At 51.1% G+C, this 23,028-nt stretch overlaps 1 protein-coding gene across 1 annotated transcript in view; it reads right to left on the bottom strand.

Annotated features, from left to right (window-relative positions):
• LOC144723968 (neurobeachin-like) overlaps nt 1-23,028 on the bottom strand; it is a 518,054-nt gene that overhangs the window by 247,970 nt on the left and 247,056 nt on the right. Inside the window, exons 9-10 of the mRNA XM_078602770.1 lie at nt 16,348-16,545; nt 14,519-14,652 (exon numbers count right to left, since the gene is read on the bottom strand). Of these exons, the coding sequence (XP_078458896.1) occupies nt 14,519-14,652; nt 16,348-16,545 (332 nt within the window). The remainder of the gene's footprint in view (nt 1-14,518; nt 14,653-16,347; nt 16,546-23,028) is intronic.

Below are 23,028 nucleotides of genomic sequence, written 5' to 3'. Positions count from 1 at the left end.
CGAGAGAGAGAGAAAACAAATCACACGGCATCAATTAACATTTAATAAACTGTCCCAATGTTGACACTTAAGAGTAGCAGGGAGAAGACAAATTCGTTCGCTTGATGTGTTGCATGCAATTTACCACCTGAGCTGTCACACTTCTATAATCACAGCATTAGCAATTGGCAAAAATTACCCTGGGGTAGGCACATTTCTACCCACAAGCCCAAGGGGAAAAGCATGGGTACTCCTGGAGTGTGCAGTTCATTTAAGCACCAACATGGCTGCAAAAATGTGAGTGAGTGGAACCTATACTCTTAGGTGTTTTCTGGTAAAGTCACGTAGGTAAAAATAAATAATAATAAAAAATAATAAAATGATAGAAATAATAATAGAAATAAAATAATAAATCACGACGTTTCGGGCGCAACTCAAGCATCCGTCATCAGGTGGGACAACCACAGCAAGAAACAAATGCTGAAGTGGGCAAAAGAGCTGCTGTAACAAGGGGCTATATAGGTCAGAGACGGGGGAGGAGCCAGGGAGGAGAGATCGAGGAGGGGGGGGGGGAAGTGCGCGGGGCTGGGAGTGGGAGGAGGAAGACACTGGAGATGCGGATATGAAGGGGGCTTTTGGCTGAATTTAGGGGGCTTTTGGCTGAGTTTAGGGGGCTTTTGGCTGAGTTTAGGGGGGTTTTGGCTGAGTTTAGGGGGGTTTTGGCTGAGTTTAGGGGGGTTTTGGCTGAGTTTAGGGGGGTTTTTTGGCTGAATTTAGGGGGCTTTTGGCTGAGTTTAGGGGGGTTTTTTGGCTGAGTTTAGGGGGGTTTTGGCAGAGTTTAGGGGGGAACCTGTATCCTAGCAGAATACATATGGCTGAGTGACACTTACTGCAGGGAAAAACCACAGTCGGATCACTGGAGGTTGAGTATCGACTCTACAAGACCATCAGCAGCTGACAGAAATGATGCCAAAGTGCAGTGGTATCAACAGTTTTGGTCAAGGTGACCTTTTGTCCTCTGCTTACATGACGTCGGAATCTGATTATCACCCATATACACTCAGGTGTTCGATGGCTTTTTAGTTTCAGATAAGATGCGGCTGTCTCGAAAATCTTCTGGATGACTAGAAACAGACACGACGGGGTGATTCCATCAATTCTCATACACAGGCAAGACAATATTGAGATGCAATGTCCATTCTGCAAGTGAAAAAATACCCAGCTATACAAAGAATGAAATCCACACTCAATGGGGTGGTGCTCATTGCTGCTTGTGGTGGTTTTCAGCCAGTGATGGAAATGTAATTGGCGGGTGCCAACATTTGCTTCCCACAAAGTGGCACCTTATTTTAATGACAAAATAGAGATGATAGGTTCACCAGGATTGGAATTTGAAAATGTTGATTGCGAGTTACAGGTAAGACTTATTATTGGCGTGTGTACCCAATCAGTTGCATACGGTCACGGCACAAGCACACAGTTTCTCACTTTGGTGACTAGCAATGGCTCTCTAGAATTCGCATTGCAGCGTGGAGCGTGTGTGTTGGTAATGCCCTGCAACAAACACAGGCAGTGGGGGGTTCTAACTATATCACTTGGCACAGTGACCACTGCACTCTCCGCGAGTCTACCCAGCCGTGCCTATATCACGGCACTCGGGACGACTCGTACATATTCGACATAACTTGGTGCCCTTACCAAGAATGCCATGTACACTGTCAGACTTTAAAATTAACTTTTGGCTTCTGCGATTAAAAACACAACCAACCAACACTCTAGACTGTTGCGCATAGGTAGGCAGAATTATTTAAACACTAAACACAGAACCACCAAAGCAATCCGTCCTATGGCCACACATTCTGACATGAGAAGTCCTTGTGGGGATCAGTCCCGTGATATTCTGAAAACGGCCAAATAATGATACACTTCAAATGCACGGATTGGGTGGACCATCGAGGGCCTTAAGATGTTCTGATCTCCAACTGCTCAGCACTCCCAGGTCCAGGTTGCACTCTTTTGGTTATCGCTGCTTTCGTTAGCGTGGCACCCAAGCTATGGAACGCCTTGCCACTTGAACTCGGGCAATCAGAGCCGGAAGATATATTTAAGTCTGATTTGAAAACCCCATCTCTTAAAAGTGGCCTTCACTTTTTAGTTTGGTAGGTTACCCTGGTTCTGTTTTTTGTTTTCTGCATTTCATACATTGCGCATTGGGATCCTAGGATGGAATGCGCATTATTTAATTTGCATTATGTACACTGGTTTTACACGATTACAAAGTATAGTCCAGCTGTGGCGAGTGAAGCACTGCAACGTTACGAGTTGAATGAAGCGATGTTGAGAACGTTGTGCTGGCATTGCCTCATATGACGAGGAATGGCTCCGTGGGATACAGAGCTCTCCTATACACAGTATTCAGCTGCTATGTGTTGATATTATGATAGTTGCTTTACATATCAGCATTGAGAGCGATGATAGGCTGGATTAAATAAATACCGTACACAACAATCGACATTAGAGGCTTTTTTTCAAGCAGCGATAGTCCATTCAGCAAAATCCATCAACTCACGCTATGTTATTACATGGTTGAAATAACGGTTAGACGATGAGGTGCTTGAATAGGTTGGTCATTATCTGAGAATGTAAAGAGAGGGAACACCAAAAACAGTGCGTGGAATGGGTTCCACTTGTAGGTATGTTGAACTTCTTTCACACCATACGTAGCCAACAGTACTAATCGGAGGTGTGGGACCTAATCGGATGTGACAGATGAGCATCGGAGAGACCAAGAAAACGATGACAGGACACCAACTAAGAAGACTTCATGGAGGAAGACGCTCTGTCACTGAGAGGATGTTGACATAGAACCAGAGAAAGAGAAGGAACTGGATCACTTCGTGTGCCATTAGGTGATCAAGGGCGACAGCCCAGCTTCGGACCCAGGGTCTCAGCAGTGCTGGATCAGTGAACTGAGATGAGCACGGTGAGCTCCTGAAGCAACCCATTCAACCATCTGCCTCCACTGCCTCCTACGTCGTGAGCACGCCAGTGGCCGGAGATTAAATGGGCAGGGGAGGAGAAGCAAGGATGTGTGGATTCACACACGGAGACACAGACAGGAGTGGACAGGTGCATGGAATTCAGGCACAGCCCCTGAACCCATCACTGCAAGCAGCAGCAGCAGCGGCTGCTCCCTGCAGTGATGGACATTTCACCCGCGTTGGGCAAGCGATCACGGCCACCGCCACATTGCGGCATAAGCAGCAAACAACAAAGTGACAGATGCCAGCGTGCGTTACACTTCACAATATCTATCGAGCTGGAAATATACTGAACGAAGCATATGCAAATGAGATGTGACATATGGTCCATACACGTGAAAGGACGACAAACTAAACTATTTTATTTCATCAGGTAAGGCCCACTGAGCCATATAGCTCTATTTCATAAGCGACCTGGCCACAAATGATAGCTCAACGAAGTGGCTTATCACGTGGAAATTATAGCAGCAAAATACTCTAAGCATCTATATATATAAAATCGCAAATCTGTCTGTCTGTGTGTGTGTCTGTGTGTCGCCGGACCATACGCAGTTTCATTGGACGGTGGTTGCCCCTGGCAACGGGTAGCGACGCATTCGCTGCGGGGTGGACGCCATTTTTAATTCCCGTTAAAAATATGCGCACGCATTAACACGCGACTCTGAGGTAAATTCATCAAAGTTTCACGTCCTCTTCACTCCCCTCCCACCCCAATGTGTGCAATTACTATTATAGGGTCGGTAGATAATAAAATTATAGCGATTACACACTATTATTGTAGCGCGGGGGGTGGGGGGGGGGGAACGGCACCCGTACCCAGCCTCAGCCGGTTGGGCAATTTAGGCGAGGCCGGAGGCTCTGCACGGTACTAGGCCTCGACACCCACCACGCGACTCTTGAGGTAAATTCATCAAAGTTTCACGTCCTCTTCACTCCCCCCCCACCACAATGTGTGCAATTACTATTATAGGGTCGGTAGATAATAAAATTATAGCGATTACACAGTATTATTGTAGCGCGGGGGGGGGGCGGGGTAATGGCCCCGGTACCCAGCCTCAGCCGGGTGGGCAATCTAGGCCAGGCCGGAGGCTCTGCACGGTACTAGGCCTCGACACCCCACCCGTGTCAAACGACGACTTTGTGGTATAAACTCGATATACCCAGCGTTGCCCGGGGGGAAAATACATTTAAAATCTTATGAAAACTTTCAAACATTACATACCAATGAAAAAACAACTGTGTAATTACTTTTAAACCCGACGCGCCAAGAATCGATTCTTTGAATCGCGCAAAGGAATCGAAGGTTGTAGATTCCTTTAGATTCGGACGATTCCCGTTTACTATAAGTTGGTTAAAGTCGATATAAACTGCTACGAACGGGAAATATCCGGCGTTGACCGGGGCAAAAATGTAATTAAAAACTCCTGACAAAATTAAAAAATAAAATAACAATTAAAATGAAACTCTATCATTCTAAATGTAAACCCCCAACATGCCAGGAATCGATTCTTTGAATCGCACAAAGGACTAATCGAAGGTTGTAAATTACTTTAGGATCGCGCTTCCTGTTTAATATACGTTGGTTATAGAGTTGATATAAACTGCTACGAATGGGAAATATCCGGCGTTGACTGGGGCAAAAATATAATGGTGAGGGCGGTTGTGAGTGGCGATTGTGAGTGGTGATTAGTGAGTGGTGAGGGGAGGTTGAGTGGTGAGGGTGAGTGGTGAGGGTGAGTGGTGAGGGTGAGTGTTGAGGGTGAGTGGTGAGTGGTGATTGGTGAGGGTGTGATTGGTGAGGATGAGTGGTGAGGGAGAGTGGTGAGGGAGAGTGGTGAGGGTGAATGGTGAGGGTGAGTGGTGAGGGTGAGTGGTGAGGGTGAGTGTTGAGAGTGAGTGGTGAGTGGTGATTGGTGAGGGTGTGATTGGTGAGGATGAGTGGTGAGGGAGAGTGGTGAGGGAGAGTGGTGAGGGTGAATGGTGAGGGTGAGTGGTGAGTGGTGAGGGTGTGTATATATGTAAGGTTATTAAGAAATATATTTTTCACCCGGGCAACGCCGGGTACTACTGCTAGTATGTTTATAAATGTGGAGGGATAAACTGGAGGACCAGGAGAAAAATCCACGTGACCACGGGGACAGAGACTCCCAAAATCCAAATATACAGTAGGTGCCAGGGTCGGGATCGAACCCACGACCTCCTGCATAAACAGGCAAGGTAGTTAACACCTCAATACCATGGTGCCCTAATGGAATAAAACAGAAAAATTTTGATTGAGTAAAATTATGAGTAAAAAAAACAGATGAACGTGTACTCCATTAACAATCACAGTTGTTACACAAAGGCTACAACGCTTGTAATACAATTTATGTGAGCAACTGTGGTGCCACAGCGACGGGGCTGCTCTGCCGAGCCAGGGAGCCGCCCGGCTTCCCCCACCGCACTGCCCCCCATCACCCCCCTCACATAAGCACACACCCGCACGCATTCCCCCCCCCCATAGAGCTGGAAGGGAAGGTCACCTGATCGACCGGTTTTTATCCGAGAAACCCTTATCGGGAATAACTCTCACGGTTTCCGGCGATCAGGGAATTGGACGACCTCCCCCGTGCTACGTTGCGCCGCGGCGCTGCGACCAGCTTTAATATGGTGTGGTCGCGGCGTGGGGCATTCGGCCACCGCGGTTGAGGCGCATTTCCCCTCACACACACCCCCACGGGTCGACGAGACAGATGGAGGAGGGAGGGGACAGCATGACTAGCGGGACCGCAGGGGCTCTTGCGCATAGTCATGGAGGGTTGGGATCATTACGCTTGAGCGCGCAGGCCCCATTGTTAGGAAGGGTAAGGGAGTAATTAGGATGTACGCCGCCAACGCCGCTCACTGATTAGCATATCAAAAGCGCCCGGAACCGCCGTGCGCGGGCTCGAGGTGCACGAGCCGATTGTTCAGCGCAGCATCCCTTTGAGGTAGAGAGGATAAATAGGGGGGCGCAAAGGGGAAATCGCTCTCTTACTCCGAGAAGCCAGCGTCCAAGACGGCCCCCAGCTCTGCCCTCCGGACGTCCGTGCGACGTGTCGAGGCAAGCAGCGAGGAAAACCCACGGAACGTCGAGTGCCTCAAACCGTGAGTAAGGAGGTAAAAGTATTTCGTGAACGATAAATAGGGAATAGGTCCAGGGGAAGTAGGATAGGCCAGCCTCGTCGACTCACACTGATCTTAACATCTAGTTCCAGGTAGGGCTAATAAAATCTCGAGCGTAGTAACAAAACCGTGTTGTTGGGTGTTTTTGAACGTGGTATTAGCGTGCACTGCATTCGCGGGTGTGTGGTCGTTGTATGCGTAAAGGCCGTGGTCTCTGTACGATTGTGCGGGTACGAAGGTGTGTGGGTTAACGCCCGGGGGGAGCACTTTTGTGTGTTGGCGTGACTACGCAGCCGTGTGAGAGGAGAATCGTCCTTGTACGATACTTGTGTTGACGTGCACGCGCGAGTGCGGGAGGGGACGAGTCGTCGTGTCGGCGTGCGCCCCGCTCGCGTGTGCGGAACCGCGGTGCGCAGTGAAGCTGTTAGCTTGGTGCGAGATTGCGTGTGTTCGTTACTTGCGTAAGCTCTCGGCGTGCGTAATCGGCGTGCCCCAGGTGCGCGATCGTAACGTGAGCGGCCAGCGCGGCGCAGAGCGGCGAAAGAGTGGGTGTCGCGTGTGGAGCTGTATGTGGGTGCGCGCACGTTCACGACGTGTGTACTACAGGTGCGCGATCCTAGCGTGAGTGGTCAGGGTTGAGTGAGTGCCGCGCAGAGCTGTGTGTGGGTGTGCGCGTACGTAATTGACCATGCCTGCTACGCGGACCCGCGGTGGAGGGGAATCCTCGGGCGACGGCTCCCACACCATGGGTGAGGAGCCTAGCAGCGGTTCGCTTAGCAGCGGGGGGGCGATTGATGATGTTAGCCCGGCCGTTAGCATTATCGAGGGAGGGATCTCGGGGGCTAGCGACCCCCACAAATTGGTGTCAGAAGTGGGATGGACCCCCGCGTTACCTCACGCTAAAATAAGACTAATATTTACCGGCCGGGGGGCCCCTTCGTGGAAGGCATTCGCCCGCAATCTCTTAGGGGCCAAGGAAATTAATGGATGGACGGACGCGCAGGCAGTACGTCAACTTAATATGAATCTTGATGGGCGGGCAGCCGATTTTGTAGAAGCGTTACCCGCGAGCGCACAGACACAGCTAGAGGAGCTGATGCGCCGACTCGATCAGCGTTTTGGCACGCGTGACGAGGAGGAAGCAAAATCGGCCTTAGAGGCGCGCCGTCGCCAACCTGGCGAAGATCTACGTGATTACGCCGAGGATGTGCGCGAGTTAACAAAGATCGCACGCCCGGGGTACGCAACTGATGTTATTGAGGAACTGGCCGCCGAGAAAATCCAGAGGTACCTGTCTCGCACGGCGTGGTGGCAGCCAGACGTGAGCTGCCCACGTCTTCCCTTTAACGCCCTTGTCGAGCGCGCACGTAAGTGTGAAAGAATTCACAGCGAACGCGCGCAGCTCCGGGGACTGGGACGAGAGCGCGCCATTGCGAGCCTGCTCTCGGAAGACGAGGAGGAGGAACAGGAGCTCGCGAGGACGGTAAGGGGCCGGGAAAGAGAGCCTCCAGTGTCCCGCGAGACAACCCCGGGATGGGTTGCCGGTATACAAACGGGTATAAAGGATGTCTCCGGCCAGGTAACCCAGATAGACAACAAGGTAAACCAGGTAGGTGAGAGGATAACCCAGGTACGCGAGGAAACGAATAAAAATATGACCCAACTGCAATCCTCCGTTGAGACCATCCGATCCGAAATGGGGGACCTAGACTCCACGGTAGGAGGGCTAACTGGAAGGATAGCCCGACTAGAAGCAGAGTATGAGCAACAGCGCACGGGGGGAGGAGGGAGTGGGCAGAAAGTTCGCCACAGAGCCGCCACCCCTCCCAGGACGTGTTATGTGTGCGACCGTCGAGGGCATCTCATGAGGGACTGCCCTCGGCTCGCCCGTGCGAGGCCGATGCATAGGTCAAACACTAAGCCCCCCCTAGAGAGGGGACCACCGGGGGATGAAATCGACGTAGACCCGACCCAAACCAGCTGTAATAATAATGGCGAGCGAGTGATCCATAAACAGGTTACAACGACAACACCCAAGGGCGCAGGGACCTCGGGCGATTGGCTGCGGGAGCTGGTGGCAGGGATAACGGGAGCCACGTCGCTGGTGGAAGGCCAGGTGAACGGGCAGCGCACCCGGATCCTGTTGGACACGGGCGCCGTGGCCTCTCTCATGAGCGCCGCGCACTGCAGCATGCTCGGGGTGGACGTGGGCTGCCTGCAGGCCCCGGATCGCGCGCTGCACACGGCAAGCGGAGCCGGGATGGGGTTGCTGGGGAAGGTCTCCCTCGAGGTCCGTCTAGGAAACCAGGTGTGCACACAGGAATTCTACGTTTCGAGTGTGTTGTGCCACAAGTGCATTGCAGGAACGGACCTCCTGGAAAAGTTGGGACTTAACGTACAGCCCCGGCAACGATGCGCTACGGTGGAGGGCAGCGGGGAGCGGATTCCGTTCCTAGGACAGGAGCCGAATCGCCCACGCTTCACACCCGTGGCCGCTACGCTGGTGTCGGCCGTCACCATCGGGCCTCTCGCCGAGATGCTGGTGCCAGTGGCAACCCTCTCCACCGACCCAACCCACCGACCATCGGGCGAGGTAATGCTGACTCCTCACCCAGAGTTGGCATCGCGATACGGGGTGGTAGGGTCAGCCACACTGGTAAACGCAGATGGGGGCCGGCTGTTTATACGTGTGTTTAACCCACACAGTACCCCGGCAATGATACGACGACGCACCCCGGTAGCCACCGTACACCCCCTGCACGCTCGCCACTCGAACGACTCGGTGTTCGCACTCTGGGCGGAGGACCCTGGCCGCCCCGAGGACAGCCAGGATCTGGCCTGGCGGGTTGGCCCGACCCCCCGAGCCGAGATTGTTCCCCTGCAGGATGCGTTACATGTGCCTTGGGCAGCCTTACCTAAGGGGGAGGCCGATCAGCTGCGCGGGTTATTGCGGGAGTACGCCGACGTGTTCAGTGAGCACGATTCGGACGTGGGCCGGACCGACCTGGTCAAGCACCAAATTGACACAGGTGCAGCCCGACCCATCAAACTCCCCGCATACCGAGTGGGCGCGCCTGAACGGACCCAGATCAAAGAGGCAGTCACGGATATGCTACGCGATAACATAATCCAGCCCTCCGCGAGCCCCTGGTCAGCCCCAGTGGTACTAGTAACGAAAAAGGATGGGTCAACCCGGTTCTGCGTCGATTACCGTAAACTAAATGCAGTCACGCTCGGAGACGCTTTTCCCATCCCACGCATCGACGACACCTTCGACAGTCTCGCAGGAGCGCGGTATTTTTCCACCCTCGATCTGGCGTCCGGTTACTGGCAGGTGGAGATGACGGAGGAGGATCGGCCAAAAACAGCATTCACCACCCCGATGGGCCTGTTTGAGTTTCGAGTGTTGCCGTTCGGACTCACTAACGCGCCCGCGACGTTCCAGCGGTTGATGGAGTTGGTGATGCGGGGCTTGCAGTGGGAACAGTGCCTGATTTACCTGGACGACGTAATAGTGTTCAGTAGGTCGCTGTCCGAACACTGGTCCAGGCTGCGGGAAGTATTCCAGCGACTGCGAGCAGCCCATCTCAAGCTCAAGCCACGTAAGTGTTACATTGCGCAACGCGAGGTGGGGTACCTCGGACACCGAGTCAGCGAGGCAGGGGTGAGCACCGATCCCGAGAAGGTGCGTGCCGTAGTGGATTGGCCGCGGCCGAGGAACCTGACGGAGATCAGGTCATTCTTGGGACTCGCCACTTATTACCGTCGATTTGTAAAGGGATTCAGTGAGATTGCACGCCCCCTCACCCAACTCACCTCCCCTAAGAACCCCTATCAGTGGTCGGAGGCCTGCCAGACGGCTTTCACCATACTCAAAGACCACCTCACCCACACCCCCACCTTGGCTTTCCCAGATTTCACCACCGATTTTATTTTGGACACTGACGCCTGCAGCAGTGGGCTGGGCGCGGTGCTGTCGCAAGTGCAGGGTGGGACGGAGCGGGTCATCGCGTACGCCAGTCGGACCCTGAGCGGGGCCGAGCTGAACTATTGTGTAACCCGTCAGGAACTGTATGCTGTAATTTTCGCGTGTAAACAGTTCCGACCGTACTTGTACGGCAGGAAATGTCGTGTGCGCACCGATCATTATGCACTGCAGTTCCTCCTTACATTCAAGGAACCGCGGGGGCAGATGGCTCGATGGCTGGCGCAGCTGCAGGAGTACAACCTGCAGATCGAGTACCGAGCGGGGCGGACACACGCGAACGCGGACGCCTTGTCAAGACGGCCCGCGGTGCGCGCTGAGACGAGGGAGGGAGACGCCTGCCCGTGCTTCACGGGGGGACGCTGCCGCCAGGCAGCAGAACCCAAGGAGCGCGCGGAAACTAAACTCCCCCCCCCGAGAGAGAGTGCAGTGTGCGCCGCAGGAACCCCTGCAGAAGGAGCCCGGGGACAGACGGATCATCCCACCCCAACCGGGCGGATCCAAGAGGATGTCGGCTGCGCCTTCCCGGGCTTGGACGACGAGCAGCTGCGACAAACCCAGCAGCGGGATCCGGATCTGGCGGCGGTGGAGGCGGCACTGCGAGAGAGGAAGGATGCACTACCAGGGCCCTGGAGCGGTTTGTATGCCCGGTTGTGTGTAGAAAACGGGGTGGTGAGGGAACTGGCCGACGCTGGGCAGCCGGGGTGCATCTGCGTTCCCGCCCATGTGCGACCCCAACTACTACGACTGGTACACGACCACCCGCTCGGGGGCCATGATGGGGAACGGCGCACCCGGGAGACTCTGCGTCGCCAGTATCTCTGGCCTAAATTGGCGCAAGATGTGGCCGCCTGGGTGCAGGGCTGCCGGGCCTGTCAGCAGTGTGGGCAAAAGCCGGCGAGGTACCAGGTACCCCTGGGGCCGTTCCGAGTCAGTCGGACGAATCAGTTGGTCGGAATCGACCTGCAGGGGCCCTTTCCACGATCCCACCGGGGCAACCGATATATTCTCGTAGCGGTGGAGTACTTCACCCGCTACCCCCGTGGCGGTGGCTATCCCGGATAAAACAGCCCTCGTAGTGGCCCGGGCCTTCGTGGAAAACTACGTACTTAAGTGCGGGATCCCCGAACGAGTCATTACCGACCAGGGTAGTGAATTCGAGGCCGAACTATTCCAGGCGCTGTGCCGAGAGTTCGGGATCCAGAAGGACCGAACCACAGCGTATCACCCCCAGGCGAACGGGATGGTAGAGAGGATGAACCAGACTCTGGCCGGGAAGCTTAAATGCATGGCGGCCGCGAATCAACAGGACTGGGACGAACACCTCCCCTATGCCTTGTTCGCCTACACCACCGCCGTTCACACATCCACAGGACAGACCCCATTCCTAATGATGTTTGGTCGCGAGTCTCGCCTGCCCGCAGATCTGCTGTTTGGTGTCCCTCCGCCGCAACGGGAGGAAGGGAGCCACCCCGTGGAGCACTTGCTGGAGACCCTGTGAGGGACCAGGGGCCGAGCCTACCCGCACGGAGAGGCCGCGCACCAGCGGCAAGAGCAGAGCGCCCGACCCCGTATGGAGCCCCCCTTCTACACTGCGGGCTCCGAGGTGTGGCTGTACACTCCCCGCGTCGGTGCCGGACAGGTGGGGAAGCTGACCACCTACTGGCGAGGACCCTGGATTGTGAGACGGCAGATCTCACCATGGACGGTGAGAGGGGCCGGGAGATGGTGGTCAACATCCGACGACTGAAGCCGTGGCGAGCAGCCCCCGAGGGGGGGAGCCCCGCCGGCCAAGTACCCTGAAACCCCGGGGTCCCCCCACCCCCCGTGCCCGGGGGCCTTGCGCAGTATATGGGCCCCACGGAGCCCCGGGCTCCGAGGGGCCCCGTGCGGGGCCGGGGGCGACGAGGACGGCGACCCTTAAACCCCACCGCCTCTGAGTTTGTTCCCCAGCCCGCAGGTGCCAGGGGCAGAGGGGAGCTGTTGGAATGGAGGAGGAGACCACCGCCGGAGCCCCAGGAGACGGAGCCGCCACCCCCGAGGCCAGCCACAAGGGCCGGGCGAATCCCGCGGACCCCGCGGCGATACCTCGTGGGGGCAACCCAGGCGAGGTGCTCCAGTCAACCCGGGACGGGGACTGGCACCCCGGGGGGCTATGTGGTGCCACAGCGACGGGGCTGCTCTGCCGAGCCAGGGAGCCGCCCGGCTTCCCCCACCGCACTGCCCCCCATCACCCCCCTCACATAAGCACACACCCGCACGCATTCCCCCCCCCCATAGAGCTGGAAGGGAAGGTCACCTGATCGACCGGTTTTTATCCGAGAAACCCTTCTCTCACGGTTTCCGGCGATCAGGGAATTGGACGACCTCCCCCGTGCTACGTTGCGCCGCGGCGCTGCGACCAGCCTTAATATGGTGTGGTCGCGGCGTGGGGCATTCGGCCACCGCGGTTGAGGCGCATTTCCCCTCACACACACCCCCACGGGTCGACGAGACAGACGGAGGAGGGAGGGGACAGCATGAATAGCGGGACCGCAGGGGCTCTTGCGCATAGTCATGGAGTGTTGGGATCATTACGCTTGAGCGCGCAGGCCCCATTGTTAGGAAGGGTAAGGGAGTAATTAGGATGTACGCCGCCAACGCCGCTCACTGATTAGCATATCAAAAGCGCCCGGAACCGCCGTGCGCGGGCTCGAGGTGCACGAGCCGATTGTTCAGCGCAGCATCCCTTTGAGGTAGAGAGGATAAATAGGGGGGCGCAAAGGGGAAATCGCTCTCTTACTCCGAGAAGCCAGCGTCCAAGACGGCCCCCAGCTCTGCCCTCCGGACTTACGTGCGACGTGTCGAGGCAAGCAGCGAGGAAAACCCACGGAACGTCGAGTGCCTCAAACCGTGAGTAAGGAGGTAAAAGTATTTCGTGAACGATAAATAGGGAATAGGTCCAGGGGAAGTAGGATAGGCCAGCCTCGTCGACTCACACTGATCTTAACATCTAGTTCCAGGTAGGGCTAATAAAATCTCGAGCGTAGTAACAAAACCGTGTTGTTGGGTGTTTTTGAACGTGGTATTAGCGTGCACTGCATTCGCGGGTGTGTGGTCGTTGTATGCGTAAAGGCCGTGGTCTCTGTAAGATTGTGCGGGTACGGAGGTGTGTGGGTTAACGCCCGGGGGGAGCACTTTTGTGTGTTGGCGTGACTACGCAGCCGTGTGAGAGGAGAATCGTCCTTGTACGATACTTGTGTTGACGTGCACGCGCGAGTGCGGGAGGGGACGAGTCGTCGTGTCGGCGTGCGCCCCGCTCGCGTGTGCGGAACCGCGGTGCGCAGTGAAGCTGTTAGCTTGGTGCGAGATTGCGTGTGTTCGTTACTTGCGTAAGCTCTCGGCGTGCGTAATCGGCGTGCCCCAGGTGCGCGATCGTAACGTGAGCGGCCAGCGCGGCGCAGAGCGGCGAAAGAGTGGGTGTCGCGTGTGGAGCTGTATGTGGGTGCGCGCACGTTCACGACGTGTGTACTACAGGTGCGCGATCCTAGCGTGAGTGGTCAGGGTTGAGTGAGTGCCGCGCAGAGCTGTGTGTGGGTGTGCGCGTACGTAATTGACCATGCCTGCTACACGGACCCGCGGTGGAGGGGAATCCTCGGGCGACGGCTCCCACACCATGGGTGAGGAGCCTAGCAGCGGTTCGCTTAGCAGCGGGGGGGCGATTGATGATGTTAGCCCGGCCGTTAGCATTATCGAGGGAGGGATCTCGGGGGCTAGCGACCCCCACACAACAAAGAGAACTCGGGTAAGGATGGCAATTGAGAGCCGACACATTTCTCAAATTAATGATGTGCTGTGCGAGGAATGAAAGGTGAGACACTGAAGTGATGCAGCTGCGTGCACTGTGTACGAGACGCATCAATGTGCAGATCACGTCGGAGAAGTCAAAGGCAGAATCAAGGCACACATCTCTTAAAAAACGACTATGAAAGAAGCAGCGGCAGCAAAGCAACAATGAGGAAACAGAACGACGATGAGAGAGAAATTGTCGCGGGTCGCTGAACGTTAAATCGTAAAGCAGGTGGAAGACTTTCCACTGGACTCTGTCGCCAATATGACCGCTCAACTCCAAATGGCAGTTCTATTCCAATCTCAGCCAAACTTTGTGCTTTACATATTTGCTATAGACGGATCTACAATTCCAGGGTGAGAAATGTGACTCGGTGTTTCGACACGGACATTATCCACCCTGATCCGACCACGCTCCCACCTAAATGTCCACTTGTTTCGTTTGCTGTCCTTCCCCTGCACCTCCGATCAGCACGATTTGGCGACGTACGGTGCGAAAGAAGTTCAACGTACATACGCACACGTGGTGTGTGGCGCTCACCAGACTGTGGTGTCCGTGTGCTCCTCGCTGTGCTGCCGGTAGTCGAGCTGAGCGAAGAGTGGGAAGAGGACCTGTACTCCACCAATGGAGTGGATGGCGCTGTGGATCGAGTAGGTGATGATGGCCTTGACATCCTGTACAGGCAAGACACGCGAGCATGGAGTGCATTCGCTTGTTCAGCTCTTCTGTGCATCTGTCGTCGCTGCGCTTGGACATGACAACAGAATGATCCGCGCCAGGTGGGTCGCGGCGTTTATGTGCGTGGTGGGATGGAGTCGCCAAAAATAAATTAATTAATTTCGATTTTGACTTCCGTTTATTCGGGTCCCCGGGGTCCTGTCATAAGGTTCATATTAAGAAAGAAAAAAAAAACTGCCTCTTGTCAAAGGCATGTGGAAATTCCACCACTGTTTCAGGGCCATGGGTGGACAAATCACAATCCATAATGTCCAGTTAATGGTATAACATTATTTATATGTATGTCAAACTTGTATCTTTGAACCATGGTTAGAAATGCTGTTTATGAGTGCATGGAGCTGCACTCTGCTCAATGATCCAGGCGAAGACGTCCTGTTGGCACGATGACATGCGGGGTGAGAGCCCCAATCTTTTAGTGTTATGGAGAAGAGGTGAACTGGTATCTCGTGAATCTCGTCTGGCATAATGCAGACGAGTGAAGTACCTACAATTCGCTGATTAGGAAGATGAGTGGAAATTACCAGGAGGCAGATTCAAAATATATATTTTTTACATTATTTTTGGAGCCTGCAGCAATCATATGGTGAGATGAATGCATTGGACAGTCAGGAAAATGACTGAAAACGCAAACCACGGCTTTCTATTTAATCATGTGCAATTGTGCAGTGCAGGAGCATTCAGATATAAGCGAGCAATCAAGAGAATTACATAATTCCACGTGTGAAAAGGTGACACCTGTGAGAAATATCAATTCACTGCATCCTTCTGCTGGTTGGTCTTCATTTCTCTCTGCTATAATCTCTCATATCATTGCTTTTGTGCTTCCCACCACGTATTATTTTCTGGGTGATTGCCTCGCCAGATTATCCGAAAACAGGAGACAGTTCAACCATGTGACAGAGGTTTAAGTCCATTTTTCAAAAGCCCCGTATCAATGGACTGCGTTTTTTGTGTTGTGCTCCAGTTAGATGTGCATCGGACATGGATTCCAAAATACATTTTATTAACTGACTGAATGGTAGTATATACACAAGGCTACCAACAAGTTCTTGACAAATACAGGAATGTATTTTTAAAAAAAAATCGAAAAAATGACAAGGAGAACAATGGAAGAATGGCAGTTTTGCAGAAAGAAACGCAACAATCTTCGGGATCATCGATGGCAATGATAGGGCATCTTTCGTTATGAATCAGGCTCGGTGACACAGCCCAGCGGCAGCGCAGTCGCCGTTTGTTGCAGAGGTTGACGGTTCGATTCCAGCAGCCGCCCTGGTGATTGCTGCGGGTGGAATCACCGTGATGGTGCTACGCACCGTCCACTTCACTTCACAGTGGACGTTAAAACTCCTGGTGATGTCATTCACAAGAGTAGGCCACCGTGTTCCGGTGTCAGGGTCCACAAATGTGCCAAATTCTAGAATGACCCGCAAATCTCTCGATTGGGATTACACAGTACGCAGCAATCATGGCCCACTGCTGGCAGACCACCAACACCCCAGGTCGCTCTTACAAGACGAGACCATGCCGACCCCTTTTGAGATCTCACCCGCGCCGAAACAAAACGAAGCCGAACTTTACATTTCACGGCACGGCAGGCAAATAGCCTCTGGAGCGGCCACACGGTTGCTCACCTGCAGCATGAGCGCGTGGGGGGAGTGCACGAAGATGGAGGCGTTGTCCCGAGGGGATGACTCCAGGCAGAGCTGAGCGTCGGTGGCCGTGGGGTTGTAGGTGAACACGATGCTGCTGGCCAGCTTGCCGTCGTACAGCACCTGCTTGTGATGCTCAGCCAGCAGGATGTCGCTCTCGGATTTGAACTTGAAAGTGCTCTGAAATATATATGGGGGAGGGTGGGGGGGAATAACAACACATGCACAGCGATAAGTATATTTTTATAATTTGCCTTTTTTATTTATTTCATACGAGTAATGCTGCCAGCATCACGTCCTCAGACAAAGTATACATTGAGAACTGTCAAGGAGCAGTCTGCCGCCCCGGGTGTTAGAGACCATCCCTGCAAGAGGAGACATCGTAGAACATAGATCCACATATCGACACTAGGAGGGGCACATGGTTCGACTGTTACGTTCGTTGTTTGACAGTCAACCTGAACTGGAACTTCACCATATTCAGTGAAAAACCAAATTAAATATGATGGTATTTTCGTGCAGTCATTCATGACTGGACCAAGACCATTAACTAATCACATTTGAGAATCCAGTTTAATTCTACTGTAGATGTATACCTGGATTCGAACCCAGGATCTAAGTGGTTGGCTTCGTGCTCCGCACACTGAGATACCTGATGAAGAATCACTAATTGCCTTGGCTGCCTGGACAGGTGGCACTTTGGTTTGAAGCTCTTGCCTTTTAAGAGGAAAGCCACAAATTGAAATCCAAGTCGAGGGTTTATGAAAACGAATACCACTCTGTGGGTTGCCATTAATGATATTTATAAAGACTAAGATTGATCTCTGCCATAGGACGATGGCATTCCCACCACTCTCTCAGGAGCACCATAGGAGGAAAGTAATGCCCAATACATATTTGAGCATCGAAACACTTTTTTGGGATATGAATTGGCTTCATTAATAACACAAATTGAATAGAAAAGTATTAATTTGAATAACCATAGTACCACTCGACACAGCCGATTAGTAAGATTTATCACGAAAACAAAACATGCCAATTAGTTACTAGTTCAGCACACCGGTGTGTTGGAGAGCAAACCCACAATACTTTACAATTCGAGTACAACACATTTATATTGAAGCAATCTAACCAAAAAAAACCCTCTTATGGATAATATTGGTCACAAAAGTCTACTACGTGTTAAATTCGAAAAACATTGTCAAATACTTAGGTGTAATCAAATGAGCCTGAGCAGCATTTTATTGGATGGCCAATGCTAATAAAGCCACGACCTATACAATCTGGAACAGAGGAACCTCGTGCTTGAATGACAGGCTTAAACGACTCATTCTGCGCTCTTAACTATTATTTGGCCTTTTTCAAAAGCTTCTTGATAGTATTAAATTAGCTTTGCGACAAAGATGGGCAAGTAGGAGCTAAGTATTCGAGCCTTATGAAGCTAATGAGGGGGCATTATGCAGGTGGGTTGGAAGCCAGTAAATGGATCTGATAAAACAGGATACATGGTTATAAATTACATGAGCTGTTTTAAATTACTGCTGAACTGCTAAAGCAGGAAAGACAAACACCCTTTCGCACTTGTGAATTATCTAACTCGGCTGTGCGGGGGCAAGTGGAACCAGGCGAGACGTTGATTAATGTTCCTTTTATTTACAACTTAACATTCATTTAGCATGCTTGAAATGAATTAACTCATGACTGTAGCGTTCTATACGGTACTGATAAACAAGTTGAACTTTAAATAGAACAAGTGATCAAGTATCTCCATGCTCAAAAGATTGGTTGTTTGCTGATAATCTCCATTGGCTGCACCCTGAGCAGGTCACGGACATGTCACATTGCTATGGCGGGACGAGTCCGTTAACCCTTTCCCATTCCGATGACGTAAGTGTACATCATCATTTTTTCTGGAACGAAATCGGACGAAAAACTAAAATAAAATAATTATATCAGTCCACCTTCAGGTGAGAAGACATACCGAGGCTCCCACAAGGCCACGCGGAAGGGGGTGTGGCACAGTTTGGCGCCAGCTATCATAGAGTGCGGTAATGTCACAACAGTTATCTGCGGAAAGTACAATGTCTTTTAAAACAACGGAGCTATGCCTCTCGAAGTTTAATTAATGCTACCACTTGCACATTCCAAGATTTAGTGGTGAACATGACTCCCACCTAGCAACTTGCAGATGTCTCGGAATACTGGTGCCTTCAGTGACTCTCGAGAAAGGATGGAATAGGCTGGGTGGATTCACAACCAGGATTTAACGTGCGATATTTTGTTTGTGTGTTGACCACTCTGTGACAAGCTTCTACCCACCCAAGAAAATACCAACTCAAGTCCACTTTAAGCAAACCAATTATCCCACGATTTGTGGATGTCTCAAATGTTGGCCAGATGGTGACAGGGTTTGTTGAAATAACTAGGCAAATAGTCACAAACTGAGAGTCAACTAGGTCTCAAACAAAATCGGAGATACATTTTGTATAGTAATAAATTAAATTTAAGGTATAATAAGTTACATAAAACTTTGCTGGTATACTAAGATTCACAATTTTTCATTATTAGATAGAGAATGTGATTGTTTTTGCTGCTTCGACCATTTTACAAATTGCTTATTTTCTGCAGTTGTTCAAGGGATTTGAGAAGCGGCTACATGTTCATATTTTAAAATGAGTACATCTCAAAATCCACCAACAGTGGATGAGTACAGAAGCACAATCCACAGAAATCTCCTCTTTAGCCTCAAGTGTGGGTGCAAGTACGATTTTTTGGTCACGAATTAAAGCTGACATTGCAAACAACTGAACTAAACTATGAACTAAACTATTTTTTATTTTACCAGGTAAGGGCCAGCTCTTTATTTTACCAAGTAAGGCCCAGCTCTTTTTCAGAAGCAACCCGGCCACAAATTATAGCGCAACGAAGTGGCTTATCGCGTGGAAATGTTTCGCGGTGAAATACTCTAAACGCACGTTTCTAAATGTGAAGGGAAGAACCAGAGCGCCAGGAGAAAAAATCGACGCAACCACGGGGAGAACATGCAAACGCCAAACATACAACAGGTATCAGGGGTTGGGATCACAACCCTGAAGGTGTGAGTGGTACGGCGTGCAGTATGCCCAACCACCTTTATATCCCAAACCTTCATGTGTACTCTAATAGGTACTCGTTTAAGGCTTTGTCAACCTCGGGAAGACACAGGATATTGGTGCTTTGTAGCGAACCCACTCTCCATGTATTACAGACACATGCTTGGGAAGCATTTATTTTTTACTCCCATTTCACTTTGGGTACACACTGCAGTATGACGTAACTCTGTTATCAGAGCCTTGAGCACTGCTTCGGAACCACGAGCGTATCTGATGAACGGAGTTATCTTAGAAGATCTCCAAAGTAAGGGGCAATTTTCCCTCTTCTTGTCTTTTCCGCTGCATACTTCTCAAAAGTGAGAACAACACACTGGTGTTCAGAGTTTACTCTTGCAAGCCTTTTATTTTTGTTTCCATGCAATTACATTCAATTGTGTCAAGACCCATCAGATTCGTAATGCATCTTCCAGACACACAATGTTTTTTTCTTTGCTCCATGCTTTGTAAAAAGTTATATATTTAAAATGTATGGTCCTTTGTCATTCCACTTCTGGTCGCCGCCACGTTAGTCACGAATTCATTTTTTCTAAACTTCACCACGCTGATCGTTGCGGATCGGTGAAGAGGCCCACATCCAGCTCAGGTATCACTCGGCACCGATGGTAGCCACGGCCAGGAATTGAACTCAGGCAGCGGGGTGCATGGTCCAGTCTGCTAACTACTGCTCCACCATTCCACCCATATATATATTCTGTATAAAACAATTACACCAGCAGAACATAGAGCCTTAGTAAAATATTACTGTTTCTATGATACTCATCTGCACGTAAACTTTGTCTTTGCAGTGCGACTGGATAATCGAGGGGATTTGAAGCCACGTGACTCTTTAACTACAGAAGACGACCATGCATTAATGTGTTCATAATATTGCTCACATTTCCACTCATTTTTTTTTACAGTTTTTGTGCAATAATGCAACATTCAACACGCGTACGCACAACACAAATGTGTACACATTGCCACAGTCGTCCACTCGTTGAGGACATTAGACAGATGCCTAGATGGTGAATCATTAGCGTTCGAGTGACAGCCTTATGGGCGAGAATCGAGCTGGGGATTGAGTGTCAGGAGCGAGCGTTGGGCTTGAGTGCCGGGGTGCAGGAAGAGGAATGAAGATGGGGATTTTATGTTTCGGTGAAGTTTAAAAATCAAGAGCGTACACATACACAGAAGAACTTAAGAGTGACTCAGCATCTTTCTATAAATGATGAGATTGTAAATCTTGAAGAGTTGGTCAAACAAAGAGAGTGATCATTGTGCCCCTGCCACAATTGCCAAGACGAGGCTCTCCCCTAACACTGTCACTTGAAAGTTAACGATTCTCCTTCGAGGCGTCCGCATGATGTACCTGCGCTGGTTAGGCATTGCCTCACCAACACTTATTTTACCTGGAATGGCACCTTCTACAAACAGAATGAGGGTACCCCTATGGGCTCCCCCTTGTCACCAGTTATAGCCAACATGTTCATGGAAAAGTTTGAATCAGACGCCATCCAGACATCCACCCTGCGTCCTTCATTGTGGAAGAGGTATGTGGACGACACTTTCGTCATCTGGCCACATGGCCTCCCAGCATTGAACCACTTCTTGGACCACATCAATTCTAGACACCCATCCATCAGATTCACCATGGAAGTGGAGAAAGACGGTAAACTACCATTCTTGGATATTCTGTTTGAGAGGAGGCCTGACGGATCCTTGGGACATTCTGTCTACAGGAAAGCCACCCACACAGATTCCTATTTGAAACCGGATTCCCACCACCACCCATCTCAAAAGAATTCTCTCATCAAAACGCTATACCACAGAGCCCATGGCATTGCTGACCAACACCACCTGGCCGGTGAATTAAGACATGTACATCGGGCCCTCAGGATGAACGGATACTCTGACCGCACTATCCGCCAAGCTGTCTCTCCCACCATACAGAAACAGCCACATGAAACTCCGACCAAAACTATCACGTTGCCATACATAGCAGGCGTGACCAAAAAGATCTCCAAAATTCTAAACAAACATAAGATCCAAGTCCGATTCAGTACAGTGCATAAAATCCGTGATTTGATTCCATCTGTGAAGGATGTCGTTCCTGACTTACAGTATCCTGGAGTCTACAAATTGAGTTGCATTTGTGGTGATTGCTACATTGGAGAAACGAAACGTCATGTTTCTGATCGTGTCCGCGAGCACAAGTCAGATCTGAAACACGGCAGAACTGATTCTTCGGCCGTTGCCGATCATTGCTATAACTCGGTGGGCTCTCATGAAATTGTATTTTCCGAGACCAAGGTTCTCTGCAAACCTCCTGGCTACCATCAAAGGTTTGTACACAAAGCCATACAAATATACAAACACAGACATAATTTCAACCGTGATGACGGTTACAAACTGAGTAATCATTGGAAAGATGTGATTAACCATGCAAAAAAGATTTAACTACACTTATTTGCCAATCTTATTTGAGAGACAACCATTACTGTTTAACCATGTTTAGTGGTGGTCTTCTTGTTACAGGTTGAGTCACAAACCGCACCTCTCCATAACAAAGGCTCAGCCTAACAAAGGCTCAGCCTTTGTTATGCAGTCTGTTCTTAGTCTCAGACCTCACCTTACCATATTAATAATAAGTATGCGGCCCTTGCCCCACCACCTTCTCCAACCATTATATAAACGCAGTGGTAACTCCTGCAATCTCTCATTTACTTGATACAGCTGTCGTGGCTGTGACGGTACCACCTGAAGACGGAAGCTTGTGTTGCCTCCGAAACATCGTGATTTTTTATTTTTATTTTATTTTACTTTTTAATGTTTTTACCTACGTGACTTTACCGAAAAAACCTAAGAATATGACTAACGTCCTCAACGAGTGGATGACGAGATGCACACGGCGATGTGTGAACAATTGTGTTGTGTGTGTGGAGTGTGTTACATTATCACACGAAAGGACATGCGCGGTAAATAAATTATTCTCACAGTTGATTCATTAACACCGTCCAAACGGATGCAGCACTCTCACGGCACTACTTTGTTCGACGTGGACAGGAGAATCTTAAGAGCGTCCAACGGCGTACAGACACAGCATCACTGCCCCCCCCCCACCCCAAAAAACCTTCCTCATTAGGTACAACGTGTAGGGCCGAACACACGTTCGGTAAACCGCGTTGGGCAAAGCTTCCCTGTACTCGGATTACAAGCAGGCAGTTCTTGTGTTACATCCCAATGTGTACGATTCGTTTGGCATCACGCACATCCTTTACGTGTACTCACAGAGGGCACTTTGTGATTATCATACACCGTGCAACAGCGCTGCATAAACAAAAATACCGAGCGAAAGGTGACATTGCCGCCATTATTTGTGCGTCTAGTTTCACGGTCATGTAGCTGCAAGGCAAAGTCCAAGTGTCTGCCTACTCAAACACTGTAGTGATCATCTCCATTTGCAAACATTGATCTGTGGTAGACCTTTTACACATTCCTGTGTCAGGAGCCGTGGACATTGACCGTCGCTAAT

Source organism: Lampetra planeri, chromosome 19 (genome assembly GCF_965212315.1).
Source record: "Lampetra planeri chromosome 19, kcLamPlan1.2.h2, whole genome shotgun sequence".
Lineage (NCBI taxonomy): Eukaryota > Metazoa > Chordata > Hyperoartia > Petromyzontiformes > Petromyzontidae > Lampetra > Lampetra planeri.
Note: the sequence above shows the minus strand (reverse complement) of the source record. Positions and strands in the feature narration are given on the sequence as shown.